The sequence below is a fragment of the Pristiophorus japonicus genome, chromosome 6, assembly GCF_044704955.1.
Source record: "Pristiophorus japonicus isolate sPriJap1 chromosome 6, sPriJap1.hap1, whole genome shotgun sequence".
NCBI lineage: Eukaryota > Metazoa > Chordata > Chondrichthyes > Pristiophoridae > Pristiophorus > Pristiophorus japonicus.
The window spans coordinates 214,418,264-214,445,977 of NC_091982.1; the positions used below are offsets into that span (position 1 = coordinate 214,418,264).

The 27,714-nt window shown below is 41.8% G+C and overlaps 1 protein-coding gene across 1 annotated transcript in view; it reads left to right on the top strand.

Moving 5' to 3' along the window:
- The first annotated feature begins 252 nt into the window (after window positions 1-252).
- The window catches only part of dock10 (dedicator of cytokinesis 10), a 316,489-nt gene continuing 289,027 nt past the window's right edge, over window positions 253-27,714 (top strand). The window contains exon 1 of the mRNA XM_070883587.1: window positions 253-414. Within this exon, the coding sequence (XP_070739688.1) occupies window positions 253-414 (162 nt within the window). The remainder of the gene's footprint in view (window positions 415-27,714) is intronic.

Genomic DNA, 27,714 nt, shown 5'->3' on the forward strand with positions numbered 1-27,714 from the left:
GCTGTTTAAACCTTGGCTATCACAGAATGGAGTGCACTTTAGTACAGCATATTCCAGCTGTGCCCTAGCATTACTTTATTCTGCATCAGATCAGCGTAGTTGCTGTTGTCAGCTGACCAGAAAGCAGATCTGGATTGGAAAGCTGTGTGCTTGCAGCTGCAATGTAGGCTGATTTCAGGGACAAGGTTCCACTGTCTCTCAGATACAGCATAAGCATAGAAGAAGTTATTCTGTAGGCTTCAGGATGCAGATATGGGTTGCACTGTCAGCATTGTTCTGCTTGAAGCCTTTCGTTCCGTGGTTCAGAGGAACTGTGCATATATCTGCACCCGGCACCAGGAGCAATTGTCATTTGAATTTTTGCCACTGGATGAATCTGATGGAATGAGCAGACCTAGAACTCTCCTAATTATGGTACAGTAATTTTTCCTGTATTAATTATTTACAAATCCTTAAAATGCTGCTGTCACTTTGGCTTTCATAGTAACAGTACAAATATCAGAATCTTTATATAAACATGAGGGTGGGGAGAAGCCAAAAAAGTATTAAATGGTGTTTTATTTGGGGCAGCAGATAAGCCGACTTCTAATGGTATGTGACATTACTTAAATCGAGGCAAAAAGAAAGCTGAAATCATTAATTTTCCCCATTTTGTCCTGTAAGTAAAATGCCTTGAAGGGAATGTATATTGTAGTTATCCAACAGAGTGTTTCAGAGTGCCTGTGAGAAAATCACTACATTTTACATCCTATTTTTACTTTCAGATTAAGTAAAGCTAAGCAACATTTTGAAAAAAATATCTTTGATGTGAATTGTATTAAGGTTCTGCGCTTTTTGTGACTGCCAGCTTGTGTATTTTGTTACATTGCATCAAAACTGTAACATTTTAAATGTTCTACAATTTCTTTTAAAGATTTTACATCACTACAGGCTATTTGTATAAAATATTTAAAAAATCCATCGAATTAAGGCAGCATGATTTTCACTTCAGGTGGGAGCAAAATCTTTCCGTACTCTGATGTGATCCTACAGTCTTCAGCTTTGTGAAACTGGTCTTAATGTCAGTCGCCTTTTTTCCAAAATCGTTGCAGCCACTTAGTAGAGTGGGATTGTAGAAAAACAGTTGCGATGTGCTGTGGTTGTATACATTGATCAGTTATGCTATACAGCAACTGTTAAACTGTGTGGAACATCTCAACCATCCCCATTCCAAGCAGATACATGCAAACATTCAGTGTTCGATTCACAACCTTGTGAGTTCAGGGCAAGTTTGCTTAGATGGGACTGGGGACTGAGTGGGTTTGTACATATTTACTAGTTTAGATCAGCTGTGCCTAACAGTGCTTGATCTAACCTGGATGGCTCCTTTCTCCTGCTCCTGACAAGTCTGAAGAACTCTTGTAAACAAATCGTGTACACTAAATCATTGCCATGCATTCTGTGAGTCCTCCTCCTGAACCTCCATGATGTACTATAGAAACATAGAGTATGGGTTAATGCCAGACCTATAGAAACACTGCAGATAAATTGGAGGCCAGGGTATAAATTACACTCCGAGAGACAGTATTCTGGTCTAATACAAATGTAAGCACCGGAATTAGGGGTGGAACTTAAATCCGTTGGGCTTAAATCACAGAAGGTTCCACTTTTTACACCTGTTCCACTTACTTCCCAACAGTAGTTTGGAGCTTTGTCTGGGGACATTCCCAGACATCTCTGGGAATCCCACCAGCTGCACTATGTTTGCTGAGAACAGGCATAGGTGACATTATGGGCCAGAAATGGGCCCACCATTGAGAAATCAAATGAGAAAAGTTTAGTAAAAATCTGCTCACCAACATTCCAGCTGGGTGGGACTGCACTCGCCTGTTCCGTTCTTATCTGTCTAATCATAGCCAGAGAATCACCTGCAATGGCTTCTCTTCCCACCCCCGCATCGTTACCTCTGGTGTTCCCCAAGGATTTATCCTTGGCCCTCTCCTATTTCTCATCTAAATATTGCCTCTTGGCGACATCATCTGAAAATACAGCATCACTTTCCGCATGTACACTGACAACACCCAGCTCTATCTCATTAACCTGAGGAAGGACGTTCTTGCTATTGAGGGAGTGCAGCGAAGGTTCACCAGACTGATTCCAGGGGTGGCTGGACTGACATATGAGGAGAGATTGGATCAACTGGGCCTTTACACACTGGAGTTTAGAAGGATGAGAGGGGATCTCATAGAAACGTATAAGATTCTGACGGGACGGGGCAGGTTAGATGCGGGAAGAATGTTCCCGATGTTGGGGAAGTCCAGAACCAGGGTACACAGTCTTAGGATAAGGGGTAGGCTATTTAGGACTGAGATGAGGAGAAACTTCTTCACCTGTAGAATTCCCTGCCGCAGAGAGTTGTTGATGCCAGTTCATTGGATGTATTCAAGATGGAGTTAGATATGGCCCTTGCGGCTAAAGTGATCAAGGAGTATGGAGAGAAAGCAGGAAAGGGATACTGAGGTGAATGATCAGCCATGATCTTATTGAATGGTGGTGCAGGCTCGAAGGGCCGAATGGCCTACTCCTGCACCTATTTTCTATGTTTCTATGTTTACCACTTCTCGCGACCCCTCCACGGTCTCTAAATTGTCAGACTGCTTATCCGACATCCAGTTCTGGATGAGCAGAAATTTTCTCCAATTGAATATTGGGAAGACTGAAGCCATTGTTTTCGATCCCCGCCACAAACTCTGTTCCCTAGTCACTGACTCATCCCTCGCCCCAACTTCTGTCTGAGGCTGAACCAGACTGTTCGCAACCTTGGTGTCAGATTTGACCCTGAAATGAGCTTTCGACCACATATTCGCAGCACAACTAAGATCACCTATTACCACCTCCGTAACATTGCCCGTCTCCACCCTTGCCTCAGCTCATCCGCTACTGAAGCCCTCATCCATGCCTTTGTTACCTCTGGACTTGACTACTCCAACGCACTCCTGGCTGGCCTCCCACATTCTAGCCTCCCATATTCTAGTGATCCAAAACTCGGCTGCCTCTGTCCTAATTCGCACCAGGTCCTACTCACCCATCACCCCTGTGCTTGCTGACCTGCATTGGCTTCCGGTTAAGCAACACCTCAATTTCAAATTTCAAATCACTCCATGGCCTCGCCCTTCCCTATCTCTGTAATCACCTCCAGCCTCACAACCCCCCCCAAGCTGTCTGCGTTCCTCTAGTTCTGCCCTCTTGAGCATCCCTGATTATAATAGCTCAACCATTGGTGGCCGTGCCTTCTGTTGCCTCGGCCCCAAGCTCTGGAACTCCCTGCCTAAACCTCTACACCTCTCGACCTCTCTTTCCTCCTTCAAGACGCTCTTTAAAACCTACCTCTTTGACCTAGCTTTTGGTCACCTGCGCTAATTTCTACTTATGCAGCTCGGTGTCAAATTTTTTATCTCATAATACTCCTGTGAAGAGCCTTGGGATGTTTCACTACGTTAAAGGCGCTATATAAATATAAGCTGTTGTTGTTGATTCAACCTCTGATTTCCCCTCTTGGTGGCAACAGGGTGCCACTCTGAGTATCTGATCTTTATGCTGGGTGGGCGCCTCTATTTGCCCGCAATAAATGTGGGTGCCTGCTCCCAATATGGACATTAGCCTGTCCTTGGGCTTTAGGACGGGGTCACGGTGGAATCAAATATGCAAGTAGAAGTTCCACCCTGCTACATTTTCTGTGGTGCACTGGAGCTGGTGAAATTTATACCCTATTATCCCCATCATTATCCTTGGTGCAGAGCATACTAAGAAGACTTGGTGAATAGGTCAGGGAATGGAATTTGGCTGAGAGCCAATAACAAACCCACAAAGTTGACCAGGAATGTTAAGGAAGACTTAAGTTTAAATGGATGTTTTCTCTATGTAGTGGATGGATGTGGTTAATATTGTGTTGATTATCATTTGTTTGAAAAGACCTGGTTAAATAGCTAGTTACAAACTTGATGCAAATTTTACAGGGATAATTGTAGACAGAAATAATTACATGTTGGGATTGTACAAATATTGTGCAAAGAAAGGCTGTAATATATATAGCTCCACTCAGTGGACTACTGTGGTAATGCAGGCATTGCTGTTTACAACAATAGAGGGAATAGGTCACCTGACAGGCTCCTGAAGTTACCAGCCATCTCAGAGCCTGTGTGTTTGTGAGGTCGTACCGAATATATAACAAAGGCAAACTGTCAAAGATGAATAAAGTAGGATGTAGAATCAGATAGGTATTCTGCAGTATTAATGGAGTTAACTTTTTTGGATTGGAATTTGGAACTGTCGTTCTGCTATACTACCTGTCTGACACTGGTAGCTGAAAAGTATGATGTTCAGTCTGTAAGGCCAGAGTTATACTGCACTGTGCTTGGCTGCAACTCTCACTCTGCGTACTAGGAGAGAGCCTTGTGCATATATGGCCACAACACTTGGCTTTATCGTTCTCCATAATTAGATTAGGACCTGACTCCTAAGTTAGTTTTCTATACCTGAAACGTTCTTTACACTGATGCAAAAGTAGCAGTTTATCTGAAACCTGAATGGATTGGGTAGACTCCTTGATGGAGTGGATTGCAGATGGTTCTGTAGAAGGAACACGCTTGATTCGTTAAGTGGCTTTTGCTGGTTCCATGTCTTATTTTACTGGCTCATGTTGTCTCAAATCAGGGATTTATTGGTAGAAGGTATGTTTTGATGTGTCTTCCTAACCAGCCAGAGAAAAAGGGTACAGCTAATAATGACTGAAGTCCATTTGATTGATACGACATTGTACATTTGGCCAAAATTGAGACACAAGAATGCCTTATGTCACCATTGGTGAAGTGTTTCTGGAAAAATGTAATATTAAAATTGAGAATTGTTCTACAGATTAAATTTTGTTAAATTCTTATTTTGTATATATTTGGAATGATGTCATTACAGCTTGAACCACCTAGATCGAGTAGTTTTGAAATTGTCTGCCACAAGCCAGATATACAGCGTTCAGCTTATTTGTGCTAAAACATCAGACACAATATCAATTTCTTGCCAACAGAGGTTTTTTATAGGGAACAAAGCATAATATTGAAATGTGTTAATCACTTATGAGAGTAGGGTTAAAGAAAGAAAGTACTTTTACTTATATAGCACTTTTCACTTCCCTGTGATGTCTGACAGTGGCTCACAGCCAAGCAATTACTTTTTGAAGTGTCGTCACTATTGGAATGTAGACAAACATGGCATCTAATTTCATTTCAAAGAATCAGCCCCGAACCGATTAGCAAGGCTTTCTATATTTAGTTTGCTGGAATTGGAGATCATAGCCTGATGGCCGATTCTTGACCCACATTTTCCTGGATGTATGCTACAATCCATTCTACTCTAGAGTGCAGCTGACAGCAGGAGGACCAGCCACTGGGCTGGCACTGCCCAAACTCATTTCGTGTACGATCCCAAGTAGAATCTTTATGTTGTCCTGGAGTTGAAAAGGCATTTTTGTAATCTATTGTGCTGTCCAGTCCCCATACAAAAAAAATCTTTCAATCAATTAACATATTTATTTCAATTATATATAAATCATTGCCTTTTACCTCTGGTTCTTGGTTCAAATCCATCCCAGACTGATGGAATAAAGGATCCTGTCTTCGAACTCTCAAGGGCCGAAATTGGTCAAACACATGGTCTACCTGTTTTTCACCAGTCCCCAGGCGATGCGTCATTTTTTACCGCCAGGTACTGCTGGGGCTGAGTGGGTGGGAATTTCATCGCACTTTTCTCAGCGGTAAGCCAAGCGGAGTGCAGCGGGCGGGAGTGGAGTGCAACTGGCGGTGTGTGGCGGAGGAGGCCTTTTGACTCGGGAATCTTCGGCTCCCAAGTTGTGCGCACACACGCGCGGCTCTCAAGCTCCACCCCCCCGAGAGGCACTGGCGAGAGGCCAGAGACTGCCAGCGTGAGATCGCTGTGGGGGGGTGGGGAGAGACTGGGTGGGAGAGCGGGAGAGAGCCTGGGGGGTGGGGTGAGAGAGACTGGGGGGTGGGAGAGAGAGAGACTGGGGTGGGTGGGAGAGAGAGAGACTGGGGTGGGTGAGAGAGACTGGGGGGTGAGAGAGACTGGGGGGTGGGAGAGAGAGAGACTGGGGTGGGTGGGAGAGACTGGGGGTGAGAGAGAGAGAGACTGGGGGGAGGGTGAGAGAGACTGGGGGGGTGAGAGAAACTGGGGGGTGGGAGAGAGAGAGAGAGACTGGGGGGTGGGTGAGACTGGGGGGTGAGAGACTGGGGGTGAGAGAGAGAGAGACTGAGGGATGAGAGAGACTGGGGCTGAGAAAGATTTGGGGTGGGAGAGACTGGAGGGGGGTGAGAGAGACTGGGGGATGGAAGATAGAGAGAGAGACTGGGGTGTGGGAGGACTGGGGTGCGGGAGGACTGGGGTGCGGGAGAGACTGGGGCGGTGAGAGAGAGAGAGTGGGGGTGAGAGAGACTCTGGGTGAGAGAGACTGGGGCGTGGGAGAGAGAGAGAGAGAGACTGCGGGGTGAGACACACTAATAAAATGTTTATTATAGTTCAATAATAAAGGAGTAAGTAAGGCTTTATTAGACCATTTATATTATTGCCTAACACTAGAAAATACTACAATCCATTAACAAATACATCAAACTGTGGAGAACTATAAATATCAAACAAACCTGTCAGCTCTGTGTACATAACGCCCACTTAAGATCCACTTAAAAGCACCTTCTCCAGGACGGTATGCATTTCCGGCCATGTGTCGGTGGTATGTAATGAATTTTGCACTTTTGGGTGGTATGTCGCCGGTCTGCATGGGCAGGCGGTGTGCATAATGCCTGGCGGTATATCCCTGATGAATTTTCCTCCGGGCGGTATGTCGGTGGTATGTAGGTGTTTTTTCACCAAAATTGCATTTTTGGCCGGTAAGCGGGTGGTTGTGGGCGGTATGTCGATGAATTTCAGGCCCATAGGGTGCTACCAAAATTTATCTCAATCCAGTTCCTAGTATACATGAACCACACCACAAAACTGTACAGTTTGGTATTGATTTAGTACTTTAATTGTCACTAAATTAGCAAACTTACTTAGAGAGGCCACAGATTGGCTCTTGCAACTCTCCTGCATTGGCCATATCTCCCAGAGGCACTGGCACCTCCTTTATATGACAGTACATATGCAACATAAGATTGAGTAAAATGATTAAAATTTTCACTTGTTTTGCAAATAACATGAGAAACAGTACAAAAGCAACAGAGGTATAAAATAATTAGTTTGCATCTAGTACCAACTATTCTGCCCCAAAACAGATGGAAAGCTATTTTGTTTTTCAAATCCTAGTTCTTCAATTTTTATGTTGTTCCTTGAGTTTTAAACCTTTTGTTAATTTTAATATGTATTTCTCTTCAGAGAATGTAAAGTAAATTTGTTCTGTGAATTTTGATAATTCATGCCACGGACTGTTGAAGTTTGACCACATCTTCTGGAGAATGAATGTGTGAAGGAAGTCTGCATCACTGCAGAATTTTAAACCAGTCTTTTCAATTTAGCTTGCAAAGAAACAGGAATAACTATTGACAAAAACCTCACGGGGAGCAAGATAGGTGGTGCATTACCAATATATGAGCCATCTTGAAGATAAGATTTTATTATAAGTAACCAACTCAACTGGAGAATACTCATCATCATCATAGGCAGTATGTTTATCTTGTCACATAGGTGGAAAGACCATTAGGTGTTCCTTGCTATGTAGATCAATAAAGGATGTGACAAGTTAAAGATTATTGAAGAATGTCTCACCTAGAACAAAGTTGCTTATGCTTTCATAGAATCATACAAATTTACCAGTATAGAAAGAGACCATTCAACTATTTTATTCCACTATTCTACCAAGTGAAAACCTTTGATTCCAAGTGTGTCTTTGATTCAATATCATTCCGTACCAATCAATCTCCTGTTCTACAGAAACCCCAATCAAAAAGGATGATGTGTGCCCAGGGGTTTTCCTTTGCAGAACAAACTTTTTCACACACTTACTCCCAACTGATTAAAGTTCTCTGAAATATATATCATGTCTGTGCTAACTCTTTGCAAGAGCAATCTGCAACTAATCAGTTACTGAAAGTGGTAACAACTGACTGTCACTAATGTTAGAGATAAAATCAATGTGAGGAGTAAATCAGGAAAGATACTCCCGTGTTCACTTTTTGGAAACAAAAGCGATAAGGAATACCAACATTATTCTACCTCTGTTCTCTGGTGTAAAAGCACCAATGGTACTTAATGCAAACAGAAGAATTCCAACTGCCTCTTCTGTCACTTCTTCTCCAATTTTTCCCTTTGATTTTTCACTTCTCTCTTATCCTGAAGGTGATGCTGAGCTGCAGCTCCATGGGTGGTAGTCATTCTCTAGTATTTTGTGGCAATTGTTCAAGCGTGAGCCCGGATAGGAGATGTCAATCATTTTTTTATTTCAAGTGTTTGATTTGATGCTGTTTCCTGTATCTGTAAGTACACACTTCACATTGAGCTACAATTTATAGTGACAGCAGTGAATAATATTTCCCTGCTGGCAATATATCTGTATAATCAGTGTTCCAATAAGTGTGATCACTATTAACTGCTTAGCAGTTGCCAGGGTTACAAGATTTTTCATTTTAGTTTGTAAACGTTGATTCTCTATGCTCATGAGTGCATTTAGGGATGTCTTAATGATTTATAATATGAGAGTTGGAAAATAATTGGAGCTGAGACTACAAGGTCTACAAGGTAATAAATTGACAATATTTTTATATAGAGAAAATAGTTAAATTATAGTATTTCTGCAGGTACTCATTTAATCTTGTATATTTGTATATTGATTGAGGTGTAGGCATTATTGGATTCCATTGGCATGCTGGTCTGAACAGTAGTGCTGTTCACTAGGTCAGATAGAGGACCTTCGTTTACTCCTATTCTGTCTAATTCATGCAATGGGATTGTTGTCCTTTGCCAAAGCATGCAGGTTTAGAATCTAATGAAAAAACAGTGCAGCATTTCTAAGTGATGCTATAGATCGAACTATGCCAAATGTCTCATTTAAAAACTATTGATTTCCAATGTTAATGAGCAGATTTGTTTTAAACCTGTTAATCAACTTGCCATTGAAACCAGTATGGATAGGGTAGAAAACAAAAGTAAAATACAGGTCAGGCAGCATCTGTGGAGAAAGAAACAGAGTTAATGTTTCAGGTCAATGAACTTTCGTCAGAACGGTCGAGTCATGTACATCTGATTTTGTAATTCTGATCCTCTTCTACAGAAGACTGAGATAATATGAATGTAAACAAACAAAAAGAAAACAACCATGGAATGTATGTGTTAATCTTTAGGTTCTAAACTAATTGACTCACATGTTATTAGCTAAGATATGTGAATGAACTGAAGTTAATTTGTATAATGCTAATACATTGTACCACATAATCATATTGAAGGGTGTTGTAGCATTTTTATGTTGTAATATATACTGAGTTAAAAATTGCTGAAATATTTGATTCCATAGAATCATAGAAATTTACAGCATGGAAGGAAGCCATTTCAGCCCATCGTGTCCACGCCGGCCAACCAAGAGCTATCCAGCCTAATCCCACTTTCCAGCTCTTGGTCCATAGCCCTGTAGGTTTCGTCACTTTAAGTGTGGTAAGGGTTTCTGCCTCATCCTCTGGGTGAAGACATTTCTCTATATATCTCCTCTAAACCTCCCCCCAATTACTATAAATCTATGCCCCCTGGTTGTTGACCCCTCTGCCAAAGGAAACAGGTCCTTCCTATCTACTCTATCCAGGCGCCTCATAATTTTATATACCTCAATAAGTTCTCCCCTTAACATCCTCTGTTCCAAAGAAAACAGACCCAGCATCTCCAATCTTTCCTCATCGCCAAAATTCTCCAGTCCAGGAAACATTCTTGTAAATTTCCTTTGCACCCTTTCCACTGCAATCACATATTTCCTGTAATGTGGTGACCAGAACTGCACACAATACTCCAGCCGAGGCCTAACCAGTGTTTTATACAGTTCAAACATAACCTCCTTGCTCTTGTATTCCATGCCTCGATTTATAAAGGCAAGTATTCCATATGCCTTCTTAACCACCTTATCTACCTGCCCTGCTACCTTCAGGGATCTGTGGACCAGCACTTCAAGGACCCTTTGTTCCTCTACACTTTTCAGCGTCGTACCATTTAATGTATACTCCCTTGCCTTGTTAGACCTCCCCAAATGCATTATTTCACACTTATCCAGATTGAAATCCATTTGTCACTGTTCTGCCCCCTGACTAGTATATTGACATCTTCCTATAGTCCGTAGCTTCCTTCTTCATTATCGACCACACAGCCAATTTTAGAATCATCTGCGCAAACTTCTTAATCATATCCCCAACATTTAAGTTCAACTCATTGATATATACTACAAAAAGCAAAGGACCCAGCACTGAGCCCTGCAGAACCCCACTGGATATAGCCTTCCAGTCACAAAAACATCCATTAACCATTACCCTTTGCTTCCTGCGTCTGAGCCAATTTTGGATCCAACTTGCCACTTTGCCCTGGATCCCATGGACTATTACTTTTGTGACCAGTCTGCCATGTGGGACCTCATCAAAAGCTTTGCTAAAATCCATATACACTATATCATACGCACTGCCCTCATCAACCCTCTTACCTCCTCAAAAAATTAAATCATGTTAGTCAGACATGACATTCCCTTGACAAATCCATGCTGTCTGTCCTTGATTAATCCATGTCTTTCCAAACGAAGATTTATTCTATCCCTCAGAATTTTTTCCAATAATTTTCCCACCACTGAGGTTAGGCGAACTGGCCTATAATTACTTGGTCGATTCCTTTCTCCCTTTTTAAACAAAGGTACAACATTAGCAGCCCTCCAGTCCTCTGGCACCACACCTATAGTCAGAGAGGATTGGAAAATGATGGTCAGAGCCTCTGCTATTTCCTCTTTTGCTTCTCTTAACAGCCTGGGATACATTTCATTCAGGCCTGGGGATTTATCTACTTTCAGAGCTGCTAAGCCCCTTAATACGTCCTTCTCACTATGTTTATCTCATCTAATATTTCACACTCCTGCTCCCTCATTGCAAAGTCTGCATCGCTCCTTTCTTTTGTGAAAACGGATGCAAAGTATTCATCAATAATCCTACCCTCATCTTCCGCCTCCACACACAGATTTCCTTTGTGGTCTCTAATAGGCCTCACTCTTTCTCTAGTTATCCTCTTGCTCTTAATGTATTTATAAAACATCTTTGGGTTTTCCCTAATTTTACTTGCCAACATTCTTTCATACTCTCTCTTTGCTTTCCTGATATCTTTTTTAATTGCATCCCTGCACTTATATTCCTCTAGAGTTTCTACAGTGTTGACTTCTCGGTATCTGTTATAAGCTTCCCTTTTATATCTTACCGTGTATGTCGCTTGACATCCAGGGAACTGTAGATTTGTTAGCCTCACACTTTTTGTTTCAGATACTTGCTCTGTACCCTCAGGATCTCCTCCTTGAATGCCTCCCACTGCTCTGACACTGATTTACCATCAACAGCCATTTCCAGTCCACTTTGGCCAAATCCCATCTCAGTTCAGCAAAATTGGCTTTACCCAATTGAGAACTTTTATTCCTGGTCCCCCTTTGTCCTTTTCCATAACTAACCTTAATCTTACTGAATTATGATCACTTGCACCAAAATGCTTTCCCGCTGATTACCAAGATAATTGACACAGTGGTATCCATAATAGATGCAAGATCAAACCTCTTAAGTAGCAGTCTGAATTAATTCCCTTTTATTCAAATAGGTAATGAAATAATTCCTTTCACCTTCACTTTTTTTTAAAAGTTGAGGTCCCCCAATTGGCTGAGCAAGTTCATTCAGGGAGTAGCTGAGCCATTTAGACCAGGAAGATTCCGGGTTTCATCCTTGGCCTCTGGTGAGTTAACTGACCTCAGCTGGGATGACGATACTGAGGCTACAATTAGACTCTGTATTTCTGGGTTGGGTTGGAGTAGGTAGAAAACTGGCCAAGGTTCCCACTCTTAATCACTCTTTAGTGATCCCTGCTGTAAATGTGCATGTGTAAGTCAGGATTTGGCTTGGCTCTGATGCCCCAATGGTAGGTTAACCTGACAACACTGATTGGCAAGAATTACACATGAATAATGGCTACATTAGTGAGCCACTGGAAGGGGTTGGTGGACCTGTACCTCAGGAATGAGTCCATCAAGAGAATTTACCGTAGTAGTAGTGGGAAGAAAAAAAATGGCAGAAAGTGGCGAGAAAACAAAAATGAAGAGAAAAAAAGTAAATGATTTGAGCACATACATTTGTGAATATTTTTGGCATAGCTTCAGAATCAGTGAGAATACTGTCCACAAAAACAATATTGCCATTCACCTTGTTTTGTATATATATTTCAAAAAGCACAACTCCAACAGTGCAAGGCATTTCATAGAGGAGCATTGGAAACCAAACAGTGGAGAAAGAGTTGGAAAAATCAGCAAAACCATGGCTAAAAATAGACTTTAAAGGAGGACTGAGAAATAGCAATGCAGAGGGGCTGGGGAATAGAGCTATAGAGAACAGGGCTGAGGTAGTTGAAGGCACTGCCACTGATGGCAGAAAAGGGAATGCACAAGAGAATGGAGATAGAGGGCTGGGATGGGATACACAGTTGGAGCCGATTACCAAGTTGGGGTTTTGAGAATGGTGGAAGATAAGTAAAGGTGATACAGACTATGCTGTGGAGAGGAGGTAAGAAGCCTTGGTGATACAACATTTAACTATTTTGGCAGCGATTTGAATTTAACACCTCCTGCATGGGTTTGGGAAACCCGGCAGCTAGAGGGAGGTCGGAGCAGCCAGGTGCAGTAGTTAAGTGCTTTTTTTAGAGCACTGTTTTTGGGTCAGAAGCAGCAGGAGTGCTCACCCAGCCCTTCAAGCAAATCTGTGCCATGTTCGGCTCCTAATTGCTGGTTGCCCCCCCCCCCCAAACCTGCGATCTCTCCCAGTCCCCCCTCCCTCTCGATTGCCATCTGATCACACCCCCCACCCCCCAACTGTGATCTCTCCTGGTCTCCCCTCTCTCCTGATTGCCGGTCCGAACTACAACCCCACCCTCCCCAACCCACGATCGTTCTTGGTTGTCAGGGAGTGTTCTCAATGGTCTCCGGCTGCCGCCTTCTGCTGCTGGTTGGCTGCTGGGTGGGAAATGAAATTAAAAAAATGATAATGAGGTTCCCGGACTTCTATGTTCTGGGAATTCTCGGGTTCACCCCCACTCCCTCCTTGCCTCCCTGTAGATACTAGGGCCTGTAAACCAGCCATTTATTAATTTATCTTGGTAATTGACAAACACCTCACACACAGTGTTTTGAGTAATTGTTGGTCTTGTATGTTAAGCAGCGGATCTCACAAGTCTTCTCTTTCTGGTTGTGAAGAGCGAGTGATAAAACACAGGGTAACAGTAAGTTGTGAGGCAGTCAAGCAGCAAAATCTGCAAGAAAGAAAAACTTGCATTTATCTAATGCTTTTTACAACCTCAGGACATCGTAAAGCACTTGACAGCCAATTAAGTACTTTTGAAATGTAATCATTGTTGTAATGATGGAAAAGCGGCAGCCAACTTCTGCACAGCAAGCTCCCACAAATAGCAATGTGATAATGACCTTTTAGTGATGTTGATTGAAGGATAAATATTGTCTAGGACACTGGGGATTACTCCAACTGAGAGAGCAAGTGGGGCTGTGATTTAAAGTCTCATCCAAAAGATGGCACTTCTGAGTGCAACACTCCCTCAGTACCGCACTGGAGTGTCAGCCTAGATGTTTGTGCTCAAGTCTCTGGAGTGGGACTTGAACCCAAAAGCTTCTGATTCAGAGGCAAGAGTTTTACCAACTGAGCCACAGCTAACGAGAGGGTTGGAATGCAAGAGAGAGCAGTCAAAACATTATTTTTAAGTCAAGACAGACAACCTGCTAATGAAGGGAAGCATAGCATATTCATTATTTTGTATTAGTACATGAAAAGAAGTTGTACTGATTGAACAAAATTCATCTTACATTAACTGTTGCCATTTATATAGCAGCATGGCAATTCATATTGGGCATCCTCTCACCCAGTGTTTGCTTGGGCTGGTTTCGGAAAGATGGAACAAGCACATGTGTGAAAAACATGAATATCCAGTGCAGATCCCAAGAGGATACCATAGTTATGCCCTTGGTTTGTGCTTCTTATAAGTAGATATAGGGCAATGGGAGTCAACTCCCATGACAGTAAAATGACTGACCATTTATGGAAGTGACTGGTGCCACTACCTTTATCTTGCGCTTTCATGATTGTCTTTCTCCTTTGCCGTTCTTTTATCTGCTCTAATGAAATTTGGCTCCATACTCTCCCAAGTTTGCGATAGCCTCTCTCTGGTATGCTGTAAGATTTGCCCCTTCCCTTTGATTAACCAATTTAAGTCCATCAGGAAAGCACAGAGTTGAGCAAGCAAAGCAAGGCAAAGGAAAAGACTTAATGAAATAAGTTGAAAGAAATTAGGAAGAAATGTGGCACAGGGAGACTGTCGGTGAGAAAGAGGAAATATAAATGGAGTGAGAGAGGTGGTAAGGAGAGAAGGTTTCACATTTAGAGGGATGGAACTTGTGGACATCTGCACTTACACTTTTGCTGCTTTGGGACATTCATATATCCACATATAAACAATGGCTCACTTAGTTTTGATATACTGTTAAAAATACATATAAATTCTGCAAAACTGTAGGATTTTCCTAAACTGAAAATGGGTTGGACAATCAAATAATAATGTTATTTCAAAATCACCTGTTGAAGCTGACCTCGTTTCAAAGTACCACAAATGCTACCCTTCAGTTGTTAGGAGAAGCTTAACAAAAGTAATATTCTGGCTTTGAAATTATCCTGTGGCATAATGGGTATGTATTATTAGTCAAAATTCAGGTCAAGCACAAGTGATTTGTTTTTCTCGTGCCTTCACTTATGGGGGCTAAAAATTAATTTCTTGTGCACAGATCCCCTCATAGCCACTGCAGAATGAGTTAAATTAACTCCTTCCTCTGATTTCAGCTACTATATTCCTTGAGAACAGACTTCCACTTTTGAAACTAGTAACTGCTATTAAGCTATTGTTGCAATCATCCAAGTTAAATGTTAACCACAAACGAGGAACATTAATATTACCATTTTCAAATAGGAAGAAATGTGTGGTGAAAATGTTAATTATTTACAAGCTGTATATGGAGTACTAATTGAAATTAATTATTTACAATGCAGCCAAAGTATATAATTCTTTGTTATTGTTTATAAAAGAATCCTATTTGGTTTTAAATTTAAATGAGATTAATCTACTTTCCATGGTTATTACCTGCTCTGAAATTCACTAACACTTTTTGCTGCATGCCCTCAGCAATTAAATCACTGTGCTAATGTGTTACTAATAATATGCTAGTACATTTTAAATCTGATTTAGCTCCAAAATGCTTCATTGCTATAATTCATTTTTGGTTAAAATATGACTGTGAAACCGAAAAGGAACACAATACTGGGATTCACTTCTAGTAGAATAAAATACAAAAACAGGAGGTAATGTTAAATTTATATAGAAACTTGTTTAGGCCACACTTGGAGTATTCTGGGCAGTCTGGTCTCCATTCTACAAAAAGGATATTGAAGCACTGGAGAAAGTACAGCAAATATTTACAAGGATGTTACCAGAATTGAGACAATACTATTATCAGGAAAGATTGAGTAGGCTGAGGCTCTTTTTGTGGAAAAGATAAGACTAAGAGGAGAGCATTAAAATTACGAAGGGGATTGATCGGGCAGATGTGGAGAAACTGTTTCCACTTGTGGGTGAGTCCAGAACAAGGGGGCATTAAGATATCCACCGACAGATCAAATAAAGAATTTAGGAGGAATTTATTTACACAGAGAGTAGTGGGAATGTGGAACTTGCTGTCACATGGAGTAGTTGAAGCAGATAGCAGTGATACATTTAAGGGGCGGCTTGATGCATACATAAGGGTGAAGGGAATAGAGGAATACGGGGGCAGAGTCTGAAGTGGTAATTAAAGTGGGAGGAGGCTTGTGTAGAGTATAAATACCGGCATAGACCAGTTAAACCAAATGGCCTGCTTCTATGTAACTGGTAATATCAATGTACCTGTTAACAGAAACCCAGTTTTCGAAATGTGTATTTTTAATTTTACTACAATTTTGCTGTGTTTTTTTTTAATGTGCTTATCAAGATGTCTCTGTTGGGAAGCTTGAGTATTTTCCACGTCAAACATGTCCCCAACTTCAAAAAAGCACCGCACCACAACATTGGAAGATCTTTTCATTTTCCATACAACAAAAACAGATGGATAATTTTATGATGTTTATTTGCACACATTTCATAAGGAACTAGGTTAAAACCATAAAATGACATGATTCAGAAAGGGGAGTTTTACCCCATTAGTCCAGCGTAGATTGCAATTGAGGTCACAGGTGAGGCAAATCAAATATATGTAACCAGTTACCATTTTTTACTGACCCTTTGAAAATTAGATAGCTGAACTACAAACATTAATCACCATGATATTCAACGGCATTAGCATCGCCGAATCCCCCTCCATCAACATCCTGAGGGTCACCATTGATCAGAAATTTAACTGGACCAACCACATAAATACTGTGGCAAAAAGAGCGGATCAGAGGCTGCGTAATCTACGGCGAGTGTCTTACCTCCTGACTCCCCAAAGTCTTTCCACCATCTACAAGCACAAGTCAGGAGTGTGATGGAATACTTTCCACTTGCCTGGATGAGTGCAGCTCCAGCAACACTCAAGAAGCTCAACATCATTCAAGACAAAGCAGCCCGCTTGATTCGCACCCCATCCACCACCTTAAACATTCACTCCCTCCACCACTGGTGCACCGTGGCTGCAGTGTGTACCATGTATAAGATGCACTGCAGCAGCTCGCCATGGCTTCTTTGGCAGCACCTCCCAAACCCGCAACCTCTGCCACTAGAAGGACAAGGGCAGCAGGTGCATGGGAGCACCATCACCTGCAAGTTCCCCTCCAAGTTACACACCATCCTGACTTGGAAATATATCGCCGTTCCTTCATCGTTGCAACTCCCTCCCTAACAGCACTGTGGGAGTACCTTTACCACAAGGATTGCAGCAGTTCAAAAAGGCGGTTCACCACCACCTTCTCAAGGGCAGTTAGGGATGGGCAATAAATGCTAACCTTACCAACAATGCCCACATCCCATGAACGAATAAAAAAATATATATATATTTGTGGCCTCGCATTTTCGATTTCTCACAAGTGAAAACATCTTCTCTACATCTACCCTATCAAACCCCTTTATAATTTTAAAGACCTCTATAAGGTCACCTCTCAGTTTTTTCTTTTCTAGAGAAAAGAGCCCCTGCCTGTTTAGCCTTTCCTGATAGTTGTACACTCTCTGTTCTAGTATTATACTTGTAAATCTTATTTTGCATTTTCTCCAGTGCTTCTATATACTTTTTGTAATATAGAGGCCTGAACTATGCACAGTACTCGAAGCGTGATCTAACCATGATCCTTTATAAATTTAACATAATTTTTCTGCTTTTTAATTCTATCCCTCTAGAAATTAATCCTTGTGCTTTGTTTGCACTTTTTATGGCTTTGTTAACCTGCATTGCTACTTTTAATTTGTGTATCTGTACCTCTAGATCCCTTTGCATATCTACTCCAATCCATTTTAAACTCTTAATATGACATCCTCCACTCTGCTCCTTCTCACCTTTACTCTGCTCCTTCTCATGTCATACCCACTATGATATCAAGATTCAATGCTCTATCTGCTATTGATTCTTGTGCAGCATCTCCGAACCACAACCGCTTTCTTCCTTTTAATTTTCTGGTTGTTAAAACTGAGACTAGATACCATCCAATCACTACTTTCTGACTCACCTTGTCTTCTCACTTAAGATTTTCAAACATGATGGTGCCTTGCACTCTGGGCCTTGGTGCTACATCTTAGGTTTAAATTTTAACAAAATTTGGAACCCACTTCCTGTTCCCAATCTCTGATTCCCCTGATGATAGATGTTGCTAAAACCCATCTACAAATTTCTATAATTTTAAGGAAAATACCTATTCTGTAGATTGCTTACTGATTCTGTTGAGAATAATATCTATTTTGTTAATTTATTCATGTTTCTGTTGGCTTCAGGGCCTCAGAGAAGTTTTTTTTCCAGTTCTTGAAATTGCCAGGTAAATTGCTAAATCATTCAGAATAATTTTTTACATCTAAACATTTTCACATAAATCTTGCAATTCACAGAAATTGTTGTCATTAGTGATGTGCACAGGTAGCAATTTGTCAAGAAATCATGTTTTTTCCACTCCTGACATGGTGTTCTGTGGGCATCAGCAACCCTTCAGTATTCTGCTCTTTAAGCTTGAGCCTTGAAAATCATTAGGTTATTTGACAATGGAGCATATTCCGGCTAAACCCAATCCCATCCTTACCCAATGTTCAAGAACAGGCCATTGGGTAATGACCAGGAAACAAAATCTTGATACTTTTTTCCTCCTTTCCTAGTCTGAGGAACATGGAGCCCAACTGTGGTACAAGTATCATTGCTGAATAACTGATCTCAGCTTGGGCAATGGTAAGGATCAATGGTAAGGATTCACACAGACCACCTTTTACCAAAACTTTATGATTCATTTTTGATTAGAGAAAATCAAGCACCTAAAAAACATTATAAGGCCCTTCTTTCCTTTCCCTGATCATGTACACAAAATGGACACGGAACTGATTGCAAACTAACAATTATCCCTTGGGTGCAGGGATCGCATCAATTTATGTACATACTTATTGCAATATCATCCTTTTAGATATCCATTTTACTTCGTCTTTCTCTTTTGAAACCGATCTGTATAATTAAGTCTTGTCTCAAGCATAAATCACTTCTTAATGTCATATTGAAAATCATCAAACTTGGAAGTATCAAGCATGCCCCTGATGGGCTCAAATAATAAATTCATTAAAAAACAAACAAATCACTACTGAATAGGTAGGGAACTTACTAAAGAACAATTAGCAAGCAGATATAAATGCTACCAATCAGGACATAGCAAACAGATACAGAAACGACCAATCACGAATTTGCTTGCGAGTGACTTCAACGCAAATGAAAATTGGGAGAGATGTATATTGGGCAGCTGATGCAATATTGCCTAAAGATAAAATTACCCTCAAAGTCTTCCCAGTTTAATTAAAAGCAGAAAAGAAAAGCCACATTGAGAGAGGCAGGCACGCCAGAAAAGGTAGCCATCTTGGACCTTCCTCAGTCCCAGCTGTATGCAGTGCACAATACAATTCATATTTACATTTATACACAAAGCTACTTCTAGCTTTATCTAACTTTATACATTAACAATTTTTCACGGGCTGAGAAATATTGTTGAGCAGAATAGAGGGCACTTTACTTTTCACTTCTACAGCTGCAACTGTGCTTGATATTAATGTCAGGTGCCTTAAATAGAAATCATTCCATTATCCAGCACCAACGTATTTCTCTTTGAACACAAAAACAATGAGAAATAAAAACATATCCATATGGCTACTTATGTTTGAAATCACCTTGAAGCAACATTTCCCTTTGGAAGGCCTAACTCCATCAGAAGCCTGGGTCTTGAGTTTTAATTGTTTTTATTCATTTGTGGTCTCTTCTGTTGGTTCTTTTAGTCTGATTATTTTTTTGTTGCTTCAAACTGTGGCTTCTAATTTATTCCACATACCTAGCCTCTGCCCATCCCTTCCCCCCTGCCCATATCCATGGTTGTGTTGAAATTTCCTTTTTTCTCCTGAATGAATCTGTTCTTCTCACTTCCAGCTTTCCTATACTACTTCAAATTACGTTTTCCAGGACCGAAGGGTTAAAGGCTCAAAAGATTATTACATAATCATTACATATTTATTGGCACAACAGTAATTACTAGGCTGTAATATGGAGTTGGAATTATTAATTCCGAATTTCACTGTGAACTTATTGTGACCTGTGCACCATTTTTCCATTGGCAGAATTACAACAAACATGAAAGTAACTTAATAGGCTGCTTTGATAAATCAGTTCCCAATATAAGTGATCATGATGCAGTCATTGCTATTGAAGGGAACAAAGTATAAACTGTCTTCTTATTGGAAGCTTTATAGAGCTTCATGCACATATAATTCAGGGGATTTAACAATGCGATTTGTTGTAAAACAGTGTTTTTTTTGTATATTTATGGGTGCCCAGTCTCAAGGTGTACTTGATCTTGCACTAAACATGTATTTAATGATGAAGTTAGAACTTGACATGGAAATATAAATTCAAATTCAAACCGAGCAGCCCCTAATGATGAACTCCAAACAGTATGGGTCACAGAATGTGTCTGTTATTGTGCAGATGAAAGACCCAACAAGCAAAATTCAAATCTACTTCAAACATTTCAGATATGTAAAATATATATTTTTTAAGTGAATGGGTTAGTCAAACATACATTAATTCTGAAATAAAATTAAGCCAGCATTATGACCTGAGATACAAATAAAGTGGCATTACAACTGTGATGCTAAAAAAGTGACAGTCACTGCAGTGCACTTTTTTTTAAAGCTTTCCCTTTCAGAAACATTTGAAGCAACAGAAGAAAGTGATCTCATTCAGAAAATTGGAGCTAGTGCAGGAATCGAATAATAAACTCCAATGAAGTTGGATAGGACAATACATTTGTGCTTTGTGTAAGGGATTCAATACAGGGCCAAACCCCAAAACAAGCATCTGCCACCTTCGTCTGATGTCATAATCATGTGAATTTAGCAAGTGATACAAGGCAGTTCTACCACAAGCTGAAAAGGCCATTGTTGTTTTTTTTTGAATGACTTGCAAAAAAAAAGCAGAAGTTAAATACAGTTTAAGATTTACTTCCATGTGGCTTTTCATTTAGACAGATGTAAATCTGTCACATCTTTGTTGAAAGAACTATTTTTGAATAACATTAATTTTTCTAGCAGAAAACCATTTTAATTTGTGCAATCTTCCCTCAACCCTCAATTTCTTGTTGCCATCTTCAAGTGTTTCTTTCCTTTCCAATTGGAATGGTAGGTATCTGGCATAGGGACTTACCACAGGATCATACAGAAAGACATATTGGCAGATTCTTTTTGTTATTAGCCACCACATAAATTTTGTTTCTAACCTTCTATATCAAACTTGGCAGAATCCCACTAGAATTAGTTTAAAAAAAAAATTTTTTAAAAGGAAAACAAAACGAGGTCCCCACCTGCAAAGTCCGTAACAGGTGTATGCAAGAAATTTAGCTCACACTTTTTTTGCTTTGGTAGAAGTTGGGCACGTTAATGCTGAATTTAAGTCCTCACATTAAAACTATTGCATAAACTCATTTCAGGTGCCGTGAAGTGATCAAAGAGAAGTAGGAAATAAAAACAGAAATTGCTGGAAATACTCAGCAAGTCAGGCAATATCTGTGGAGAGAGAACTGTTAACCCTGTTTCTCCATAGATACTGCCTGACCTGCTGAGTATTTCCAGAATTTCCTGTTTTTATTTCAGATTTCCACCATCTGCAGTTTGTTGCTTTTGAAATAGAAGTAGGAGTTCTGCATTAGTAGATGGCTTATACAGACTTTACATATGTAGCTGTAGTGTATTTGCTTCATGGGTTCTTTGCTTAAGAATTCATAACTACACAACAGCTCCACAACTAGCTGGTTTATCAGCAAAAGTTTACAATCAGACTGAACATTACCAGTTCATCCATTAGGCTCACAACTGCGCACCTCATCATGGAGAACCTAAATTCAATTAACTGCAGTTTTATTGAATCTTGTGACCATCACATGATTAGATAAGCCATTCACGTGCAACAGCTCCACAACTATTTTAAGTTGAACATTTAACTCAAGTACCCCCTTTTTTAAAGTGCACGAGAACCCATAAATCCAAATTAACTTGGGAACTTCATCAAATTAAATTAAAATCCTGTTCCCGGGGGTGATGTTGCACTCCAGTCCCTCCGGTGCCCACCTCTCGCGGAAGACCGCGAGCGTGCCGGTGGACACTGCGTGCTCCATCTCCAGGGACACCCTGGCTCGAATATAACCGGGGAAGAGAGGCAGGCAGTCAGGCTGAACGACCCCCTCAACTGCCCGCTGCCTGGACTGGTTAATGGCCACCTTGTCCATGCCCAGGAGCAGTCTAATGAGGAGGCCTTCCGACCTGCCCGCTCCCGTCTGCACAGGATGTCCAAAGATCAAGAGCGTGGGACTGAAGTGCAACCAGAATTTGAAGAGCAGCCCCTTCAAATATTGGAACAGGGGCTGCAACTGACACTCTACATAAACATGGAACACTGACTCATCCAGACTGCAGAAATTGCAGGCGGCCTGGGAGTCCATGAACTGATGTAAAAACTGATTGCACGGGACAGCCCCATGCAACACCCTCCCGGCCAAGTCCCCAATAAATAAAGGGAGGACTCCTGCATGGAGAGCACTCCATTGGGGAACCCCGCCTTCTCCGGATAGCAAGATGGAAATATAGAAACATAGAAACATAGGCCCCAAGTTTCCACATGATTTGCTCCTGATTTTTAGGAGCAACTGGTGTAGAAAGGAGTATCTTAGAAATCGGAATTCTCGTCATTTAGTTTGCTCCAGTTTTAGTCAGTTAGAACAGTTTCACTTTGGAACAGAATTTTTTTTTCAACAGGGCGCGTGTCCGGCCACTTACGCCTGATTTCAAAGTTTCGTGAGTGGAAACTTACTCCAAACTAACTTAGAATGGAGTAAGTGAAGATTTTTGTACGCTCGAAAAAATCTTGTCTACACTTTAGAAAATCAGGCGTAGGTTACAAATTAGGCATAGGGAACGAGGTGGGGGGGGGAGGGGGGGGGAAGGGAAGTCATTAAATTCTACAATCAATCCTTAGTTATACTTATACAAATATTATACAAATAAATCCAACCTGAATAAAAATTTATAAGCAAAGAAAAGATTAAAAAAACCATGTTCCTACCTGTGTGAAATAGCATCAGCCTTCGAGCTGCTGTGCTTCAGGCAGGCCTTTCATGTTGGAGACAGGCAGGGGTGTGGCGTCAGTGTTTCGACGGCAGCGGCAGCAAGCTTCGAGCTGAGCTGCAGTGCTTGAGGCAGGCCTTCATTCTCTTCGTGGCTGGTCGCGAAGAAGCAACACCGGACAGACCTGAGGCCATTCGGCCATGAGATATCAGCGGCATCAGTGGCTGGCCGGCAGCCGAAGAATCAGCAGTGGACTGACGTGAGGCCATTCGGCCATAGGATATCAGCGGCGTCAGTGGCTGGCCGGCAGCCGAAGAATCAACACCTGACACACGCAGCTCTTTATGGTGCTTGAGGCCATTCGGCCACGCTTTAGGGGCAGCGTCAGTGGCTCGACGGCAGCCGAAGATACAGCAGCAGCCTTCGAGCTGTGAGGGGGACTGAGGCCATTTGGACAGGGAGAGGCAGCCACATCGACAGTTTTATATTTAAATTTGCAGAATGGGTGCTGCATTGTCAACACCACATATTATGCAATGGTTTGCCATATTTGTTCTTGGTGGACGTTGATCCATTGCAAAGTTGAATTGGCACTCTTATTTCTCCAAACACACAGTCCTTAATTTGCATGCACCAATGTAGTACCGGTTCTGCAAGTTTAGCAGTGAAAAGCTGAACTCAATGATTTCAGCAGGTGATTTATTCAGCAGTGCTGCTAAAAGCACTCCCTCACACACAGAAATATCAAAAAAAATTAAATTACAAGCCTTTGCAGGGGTCCAAGAAACAAATCTTCACTTGTTCTGCAGTATTTTTAAAAATGGCCGAGTGCCAATGTTTGTGTGAGACTGCGCGTGCGCGCATGGTCCAACGCGCACGCGCAGGGTTGCCGGCACCACGAAGACTAATTTAAATTGTACCCGCCCCCTGCTACTCAAAAAATCGGCGCGAGTGTTAGGCTCCGCCCCCTGCTGCGAAGAGCGCGCCGCGCCAAGCAGGCATCGAGCTCCAAGCAGCTCGAGAATATCGGACTTTTTTTTAGGCGCAGTTTTCGGCGCGAAAAACAGGCGCCCAGCTTGGAGGTGCACCGTTTTCGCCGCGGGACAAAACTTGGGGCCATAGAGAATAGATGCAGGAGTAGGCCATTCAGCCCTTCGAGCCTGCACTGCCATTCATTGCCATTCATGGCTGAACACACAATTTCAGTACCCCATTCCTTCTTTCTCGCCATACCCTTAATCCCCCTGGTAGTAAGGACTACATCAAACTCCTTTTTGAATATATTTAGTGAATTGGCCTCAACAACTTTCTGTGGTAGAAAATTCCACAGGTTCACCACTCTCTGGGTGAAGAAGTTTCTCCTCATCTCGGTCCTAAATGGTTTACCTCTTATCCTTAGACTGTGACCCCTAGTTTTGGACTTCCCCAACATTGGGAACATTTTTCCTGCATCTAACCTGTCTAAATCCATCAGAATTTTAAACGTATCTATGAGATCCCCTCTCATTCTTCTGAACTTCAGTGAATACAAGCCCAGTTGATCCAGTCTTTCTTCATATGTCAATCCCACCATCCCGGGAATCAGTCTGGTGAACCTTCGCTGCACTCCCTCAATAGCAAGAATGTCCTTCCTCAAGTTAGGAGACCAAAACTGTACACAATACTCCAGGTGTGGCCTCACCAAGGCCCTGTACAACTGTAGTAACACCTCCCTGCTCCTGTACTCAAATCCCCTCGCTATGAAGGACAACATGCCATTTGCTTTCATAACCGCCTGCTGTACCTGCATGCCAACCTTCAATGACTGATGTACCATGACACCCAGGTCTCGTTGCACCTTCCCTTTTCCTAATCTGTCACCATTCAGATAATAGTCTGTCTCTCTGTTTTTACCAGCAAAGTGGATAACCTCACATTTATCCACATTATACTTCATCTGCCATGCATTTGCCCACTCACCTAAACTATCCAAGTCACTCTGCAGCCTCATAGCATCCTCCTCGCAGCTCACACTGTCACCCAACTTAGTGTCATCCGCAAATGTGGAGATACTACATTTAATCCCCTCGTCTAAATCATTAATGTCCAATGTAAACAGCTGGGACCCCAGCACAGAACTTTGCGGTACTCCACTAGTTACTGCCTGCCATTCTGAAAAGTACCCATTTACTCCTACTCTTTACTTCCTGTCTGCCAACCAGTTCTCAATCCACGTCAGTACACTACCCCCAATCCCATGTGCTTTAACTTTGCACATTAATCTCTTGTGTGGGACCTTGTCGAAAGCCTTCTGAAAGTCCAAATACACCACATCAACTGGTTCTCCCTTGTCCACTCTACCGGAAACATCCTCAAAAAATTCCAGAAGATTTGTCAAGCATGATTTCCCTTTCACAAATCCATGCTGACTTGGACCTATCATGACACCTCTTTCCAAATGCGCTGCTATGACATCCTTAATAATTGATTCCATCATTTTACCCACTACCGATGTCAGGCTGACCGGTCCATAATTCCCTGTTTTCTCTCTCCCTCCTTTTTTAAAAAGTGGGGTTACATTGGCTATCCTCCACTCCATAGGAACTGATCCACAGTCTATGGAATGTTGGAAAATGACTGTCAATGCATCCGCTATTTCCAAGGCCACCTCCTTAAGTACTCTGGGATGCAGACCATCAGGCCCTGGGGATTTATCGGCCTTCAATCCCATCAATTTCCTGAACACAATTTCCCGACTAATAAGGATTTCCCTCAGTTCTTCCTTCTTACTAGACCCTCTGACCCCTTTTATATCCGGAAGGTTGTTTGTGTCCTCCTTAGTGAATACCGAACCAAAGTACTTGTTCAATTGGTCTGCCATTTCTTTGTTCCCCGTTATGACTTCCCCTGATTCTGACTGCAGGGGACTTACGTTTGTCTTAACTAACCTTTTTCTCTTTACATATCTATAGAAGCTTTTGCAGTCCATTTTAATGTTCCCTGCAAGCTTCCTCTAGTACTCTATTTTTCCTGCCCTAATCAAACCCTTTGTCCTCCTCTGCTGAGTTCTAAATTTCTCCCAGTCCCCGGGTTCACTGCTATTTCTGGCCAATTTGTATGCCACTTCCTTGGCTTTAATAGTGTTCCTGATTTCCTTGATGGCCACGGTTGAGCCACCTTCCCATTTTTATTTTTACGCTAGACAGAGATGTACAATTCTTGTAGTTCATCCATGCGGTCTCTAAATGTCTGCCATTGCCCATCCACTGTCAACCCCTAAAGTATCATTCGCCAATCTATCCTAGCCAATTCACGCCTCATACCTTCAAAGTTACCCTTCTTTAAGTTCTGGACCATGGTCTCTGAATTAATGTAGAATTCTACCATATTATGGTCACTCTTCCCCAAGGGGCCTCGCACAACGAGATTGCTAATTAATCCTCTCTCATTACACAACACCCAGTCTAAGATGGCCTCCCCCCTAGTTGGTTCCTCGACATATTGGTCTAGAATACCATCACTTATGCACTCCAGGAAATCCTCCTGCACTGTATTGTTTCCAGTTTGGTTAGCCCAATCTATATACTTATTAAAGTCACCCATGATAACTGCTGCACCTTTATTGCATGCATGCCTAATTTCCTGTTTGATGCCCTCCCCAACATCACTACTACTGTTTGGAGGTCTGTACACAACTCCCACTAGCGTTTTCTGCTCTTTGGTATTCCGTAGCTCCACCCATACCGATTCCACATCATCCAAGCTAATGTCTTTCCTTACAATTGCATTAATTTCCTCTTTAACCAGCAATGCCACCCCGCCTCCTTTTCCTTTCTGTCTATCCTTCCTAAATGTTAAATACCCTTGGATGTTGAGTTCCCAGCCTTGGTCACCTTGGAGCCATGTCTCCGTGATGCCAACCACATCGTATCTGTTAACTGCTATCTGCACAGTTAATTCGTCCACCTTATTCCGAATACTCCTCACATTGAGGCACAGAGCCTTCAGGCTTGCCTTTTTAACACACTTTGAACCTTTAGAATTTTGCTATGGTGTGTCTGGATGGCAGGTGAGGATGGCAAAGTGGAGATTGTGCAAGAGCAGCCTGTACAGGAATCCCCTCCGCGCAGAACTCAAAGGCACGGAGGGGATTTCCCAGAGGAGGCTTAAGTTGTGAGGCGCCGGCTCCCGAAGATGGTTTACAACAGCTCCACATGCCTGTGAGCATGCTCACAAGTGCATACATTACATTACTGATCTTTTTTTTTCGAAGCAAGGTATTTATTGTTGTAGTTATTTATACAATAATTCAAAAGATTACTTATCTACATCATGATTACAATTTTACAAATCCGACTGCTGGGCCCGAATATCTTGTAAGCTTTTAGCTTCCTCCCAGTCACACCTCCATTTCTTTGCAATTGGCTGGCCATGCCCGCTTTCTATATTCTCCTTTGGCTCAGCAGATCGTCTTGGGTAATTTCTGTTTTCAGGGCGTGTGGCCCAGGATTCCTGACCTCTATCTTCCTGTGTCCTCTTGAGTTCCATAAAACCTTTACATCAGTCCTAGCGTTAGCTTTCTTCCTAAAATCTTGA